Source organism: Amblyomma americanum, chromosome 6 (assembly GCF_052857255.1).
Source record: "Amblyomma americanum isolate KBUSLIRL-KWMA chromosome 6, ASM5285725v1, whole genome shotgun sequence".
Lineage (NCBI taxonomy): Eukaryota > Metazoa > Arthropoda > Arachnida > Ixodida > Ixodidae > Amblyomma > Amblyomma americanum.
This window is the reverse complement of record NC_135502.1, coordinates 58,892,449-58,897,931: the sequence shown is the minus strand read 5'-3', so window position 1 is coordinate 58,897,931 and position 5,483 is coordinate 58,892,449. Positions and strand designations below refer to the sequence as shown.

General features: G+C 51.3%; 1 protein-coding gene across 1 annotated transcript; it reads left to right on the top strand.

Moving 5' to 3' along the window:
• Positions 1 to 1,410: 1,410 nt before the first annotated feature.
• On the top strand, positions 1,411 to 4,611 carry LOC144094730 (acetylcholinesterase-1-like). Its single transcript, XM_077628639.1, has 3 exons — positions 1,411 to 1,662; positions 2,305 to 2,432; positions 4,192 to 4,611. The coding sequence occupies exons 1-3, from the start codon at positions 1,432 to 1,434 to the stop codon at positions 4,334 to 4,336; spliced, it is 504 nt and encodes a 167-aa protein (XP_077484765.1). The 5' UTR covers positions 1,411 to 1,431; the 3' UTR covers positions 4,337 to 4,611.
• The last annotated feature ends 872 nt before the right edge of the window (positions 4,612 to 5,483 follow it).

The following is a 5,483-nucleotide window of genomic DNA, read 5'->3' as shown; positions in this document are numbered from 1 at the left end:
CTGGCCCGAACGGCAGAGGCCGGCCCGGACGAACAGTAGCGTACGCACCTTACGCTGTCTCGGAGAAGTCTCTCTCTAGGCTCCGCTCGGGGGGTCGCGCGGCGCGCGGCCGTCCAAACGGGTCCCGAATTCCCGCCAAAAGGCACCAATGTCAAAGGCCCTTGGGAAGCCGGGGCGGAGCTGCGGCCGAATGACAGTGATTAGTCTCCCAGCCGCCTCTCCGTCGCCTGAGGCGGGAGAAAGGGAAAGAGGAGAACAACGCGGGATGACGGCAACAGCCGCGCAAAGGCAACGGCGGGAAGCCCGTATTCCCACAAAGTATCCACCACATCTCCAAGACAATTTTTAAAGCTTTCGTTCCACGTGACCTGCCCCAAGCCACACTACACCGAAGTCATTTCATCTCAAAGGTTAGCGGTTAAGGGCCAAAGGCTGTGAGGACTGCCCCGCGTCTTCCCCCTTCGGTTTGCTTTCCCGCAATGCACCCTGCGGCAACCTCGCCTCGAGGAGGGGCGCGCTCCATGACTATCCCTAGTAGTCAGCGTAACTAACAAGGGGAGACATGATTTATGCAAACGCGTACTGGCGCGAAAAGACGGAGACAACACACACAAGACAGGAATGGCGCCCATTTCAAACGAAGTTTATTTATGGAAAAAAACACTTAATAACCACACGAGCAGGCGAAAAGATACGCATCAAAAATGATACAAAGGGTGTGGTTACTAAGTGGGTTTTTTTTTTCTTCCATGAAAAAACTTCGCTGGCGCCACTCCCGTCTTGTGAGTGTTGTCTTCGTCTTTTCGCGCCAGTACGCCTTTGCGTAAACCACGTCATGCTACAACCAACTAGGTCAAATGAAAGTCTTGCTGTAAAAAGGGAGGGCGCTGGCGTCTCAGCGACACGAGCGCCACAGACTGCGTGATTGCTGCGCGCGCGCGCGCGGGAAGGGGGGGGGGGGGGGGGGCACATACTCTTCGGCTGGGATTGTCGGCGCGTACTGACTGTTCGCCACCGGGGCGAGGAGGTGACGGGGAGAACGTGCTCCCGCATCTCGTCCCGTCCGGCTTCGGAGTTTCCCTTTGCCCTAGCGCGGGCGAACATTCGCTCGTAACCTTGCTGGTGAGTCGGACGACCTCGATTCATTAGCATGTCTTGTTGCTAGCTGGCATTATTGTTGTTGTAGCAATAAATGCCTGCTTGTGTCAGCCAGAGCGTCGTTCCTTTGTTCCCTTACAGCAGGGCCCGGCGTGGTCGGCGTGCGCTCGGTAGCGCGCGCGACTACGGGGTGGGGTCCTGGCGGTTTTGAACGGTGTCAGCCGCGATTAATTGGGAGAAAACCCCAGATGGCCCATCGGCTTTTTCAAGACAGCTAGTGGAGTAGTGGCCAAAAATTCGCCGCAGACGTCCGTGACGAAGTACGCCGCGGACATGCTCCGGTGGCTGGGCGTGCCCGACGCCGAGCAAGTGGTGGCGGTGTACGGAGACCCGACGCCCGAGGCGGACGTGGCGTGGCTGCGGCGAGTGTTCGGCGGGGTGCTCAACGTCTGCCCCGTGCACTACTTCGCCGAGCACCTGGCCCGCGAGGGGAACAACGCCGTCTACTCCTACGTCGTGAACCGCACGCTCTCCGACGGCCGGCGCGACCAGGGCGGGAACGAGGTAAGGAGCACCGCTCGCACGGACGCCACAGTGCACACGAGAAACCGGCAACAGAAATTGCGGGGGCGCTTAGTTGTCATAATACGATGACAATGCGTTGGCATTACGTCTGTTATACTTATCTCGCTTTGTTTTTTATATACATTAGTATTCTTGTATACATTATATTTTTACTTAAATATGTTATATTTTATTAGTCATTACCCGTTTTATTTTTTTTTTGTTCTCGATTATTCTCCTGTCAGCTACCTTCTGGGTTCTCTCTCATCTCCCTTACAAGTGGCGAGAAGGATTTGCTTCACTCCACTCTGCCAGCTGCACCACGGCAGGTGGAAGACGCATTAATAACGACACAGGCAATAACCCCGTTGCCATCACCGAAGTCGTTGACGACATCGACAGCAGGAAACACACTCAAATTGCCCACAACCCTAGCAGCACGTCCCCGTCACCCCGCTCAGGGGCAAGAATTTTATATCGAATAATCACACTAGCCCCAACCTTTTTTTTTCTTTTCTGTGCATAAAGTTTAGGAATGCGTTGTGCGTATTGAATCAGATTATTACGCGAATCAATTTTTTATTCCTTGACACCACTTTCACTGTAGTAAGGAGTTTAAAATGTTCTCTTTCCTGTCTATAGCCTCTGACGCATATCGAGGACCTGGAGTTCCTCTTCGGGCTTCCTAGGAGCTACAGCTCCGCGTCGGAGGACGACGCAGCCTACAGCCGCAGCCTCATTGCGATATGGACGGAGTTCGCCAAGACCGGGTGCGTGCGCCGCGGTTACATGAAAGCGCAGTCAGCACTCACTCGATCACTGCTGTTGCCGAGCTACGCTCGCTGTTGCTTTGGGGCTCCCTCTTTCTAGCCAACTTGAGCAGTCTCGCCGACAGGGCGCAGCGATCAGCCGCCGCCTTCGCGTCAAGCTTCTCCTCTGTTCAACCATAAGCCGCGCATCTTTAGCGAGCCAACGATGTCGACGACGGCGCCGAATTTTCTAAGACACGAGCTCCTTAACGCTATCTAGTTAATAAAGTAGCGGGATTTCATCCCTCCTTCACCTTTCAACGCAAGCCTGTCTTATTTTTTTTTCCGCTTCTGATTCAATGTGCTGAAAGCGGCAACGCCTACGGCTAGCTGAAAATGGTCCCATGGGAAAAAAACAATGCAACGTCGGTGCAAGAAACGACTAAACGGCAAAGCCGGCACTTTACAAAAGTCTTGGCTTATTGTAGTTTTCTTTTCGGAAGCTTTAGTTGCAAGACTGTCCTCTGAAACCAGGTGACAGCAAATAGCCGTATCGGCATACCTCCCGTATATAGCCGAAGATCCGCAGCCTCCCTAAGAGAGGCCCCGAGCACAGTGCCTAGGAACCCGGTGCTGTACCTGCGTTGGCAATGCACCAGACTTACACGCAGCCAAGTGTAATAAATTGAACACGTGCAGTTTCTGTCAAAAACATACAGGCAGCGAGCACTGCTACGAAGCTGAGTAGTGGAGCTCCCGTAGAACCCATGGAAGTCTCATGCTCCGGACTTCTCAAGAGCTCCCCATAGATTTGGGAACGTTGCCCGGAGCCGAACCTGGTGAGCTGGATATATTTTTGACAAAGGCTGCACAAAGAGATCCTCCGTACAGACTTCTACACACACTGCAGTCCCTCTCGTTGTCATTCATGGCTGTGCATACTCTGTAAATACTAAATACCTTAAGTGGGAGTAGAGAGGGTGTACACGGTCCTCTAACGCACTCCCTAATAGGGGCAGGTTACGTTGAAAATCCCTGAGATATACTGCTCTCACTAAAATTAGAGAAAGCCGCCGAGGTGGCTGAGTGGTTCAGGTGCTCGGCTGCTGGCCCGAAAGACGCAGGTACGATCCCGGCCGCGGCGGTCGAATTTCGATGGAGGCGAAAATCTAGAGGCGCGTGTGCTGTGCGATGTCAGTGCACGTTAAAGAACCCCAGGTGGTCGAAATTTCCGCAGCCCTTCACTACGGCGTCTCTCACAGCCTGAGTCGCTTTGGGACGTTAAATCCCCCATAAACCAAACCAAACTAAAATTAGTGAATAGTTACGGCCGCAATGGAAACAGATTCGCTCTTCAAGAGGTGCGAAATTCTTGCGCTTACCAAGATTTTAACTGAATTTTCAACTTTCAGTCTTCTCTAATTTTTAACCTCGAGACCTCCGGTGCGGCGTTTAAAATCCTCCTTCCAGTGCTAACTGCATCAAGTTATGCTTTCAGGTGGGAATATGCCTCCGTTGCGAACAGTAAGCACTCAGTATATTTAGTGATCTAAATCTACCCCGAGACATTGGTAGCATACCTTGCCTCGAAAAAAAGTGCGCTGAATGAGCGTTCACTCCTTTTATACTTTCTAATAGAGTAATTCATGTTTAAATTATACCGTGCCCCTTCCTCCCAATCCTTGATGCTGGCTGTGTTTTGTGGCGCCGCCGACATGCCAAAAGTTGCGTAACACCCTTTCCCTCGTGCTGAGGCGCTCCCGTTCTGGTTCGTCCACAGGCGTCTGCCCACGGTTCAGGGACAGCAGTGGCCCACGTTCGACCCCCAGGACCGAGAAACGGTGGTGCTCAGCGGGCCAGAGCCCGTCCTGCTGACGGACATCTGGAAGAACGAGTGCGACGCGCTGCGCAAGCACCTCATGTAGACGCGCCACTGTGCGACACACGCTTCTCACCGTCAGAGCAGGAAAAGGGAGTCCACGGACCACTGTAGCGTAACATATTTTTATTCGACTAAAAACCGATCTAAATAACCGTTAAATGATAGATAATCGTCTACGGCGCACTCGCAGAGCCTTGCTCAAGAACAATCTTTGTGTTTCAACAACGACCGGCCAAGGCCCATTAAGTGTGCAGTGCATACGTACACTATGCACCAGAGGCTCCGCACGTGCAATGGACATTCATCGCGGGCGCCTTACATTTTACGGACCATGCAAGAGGCAGACCTTCTGCTTAATTATGATCCAATCCTATGCGGATTAATCGCAGACTGCGCAAAAGCTGGAATTATGCAATGCGTGCAAGTATAAGTACCGGCTCCCGCTAGCCAGCACTTTTTATTCTGTCTTCCTGATAATATATACATGGATCAGACAACTATAGAGGAACCAATGTTCCTTCCAGGATTCTGGCTGCTGAGAAAATTGTTTGCATTGATGCAGGAATTTTCGTTTTTCTTTTTGGCACCGCTGAAAAAAAACAAAAACGTGCGTGTATACTATTCCTGTTAGTTCTCCCCATTTTGGATTTATTAAAGCGCGTGCGATCATGTGTGAGCGAAGTTTGTGATTCGAAGAGTTTTTGGAACTATGACACGCAATCGATGGAAACGGCTATACTTTGAACCGCAGTTTACATCCGACATGATATTAAGAAAAAAAATTAACAATTTGTCGTCACTGAGGAAGCACTTTTAAACTCTCCATGCACATAATGTGGTACCACGAGATTGTCGCAGTGCGTTTATCCGCTAGCCTCAAAACTGCGCAAAGCACATGAACGTTATGTTAGGTGGAAAAGAATGTTGCGCTGTGTTGAACTACGTTTATTAGAATCGGAAACAACGGTGGGTAACCGCGCAGTTTTATCTAACGTTCGGAGCCTTCAGCTCATCCATACTAACTGCTGCTAGTACACGCGACTAATAATCCATCTCACGTCTGCTTGCGCAAGCAGCCACAGTTATTTTAGTCTTAGCGTGAAAACGCTGGCAGACATTAAAATCACGCAAGTGAAGTATGCTGTTTTGACGAAAGTCTTGAAATAAGAGCGCGCCGGAAGCACGGCTAG

Coding starts and splice junctions, on each gene's coding strand:
- LOC144094730 (XM_077628639.1), top strand. CDS start 1,432: ATGCTCCGGTGGCTGGGCGTGCCCGACGCCGAGCAAGTGGTGGCGGTG. Junction 1,663..2,304: donor GCGACCAGGGCGGGAACGAG/GTAAGGAGCACC, acceptor TCCTGTCTATAG/CCTCTGACGCATATCGAGGA. Junction 2,433..4,191: donor ACGGAGTTCGCCAAGACCGG/GTGCGTGCGCCG, acceptor GTTCGTCCACAG/GCGTCTGCCCACGGTTCAGG.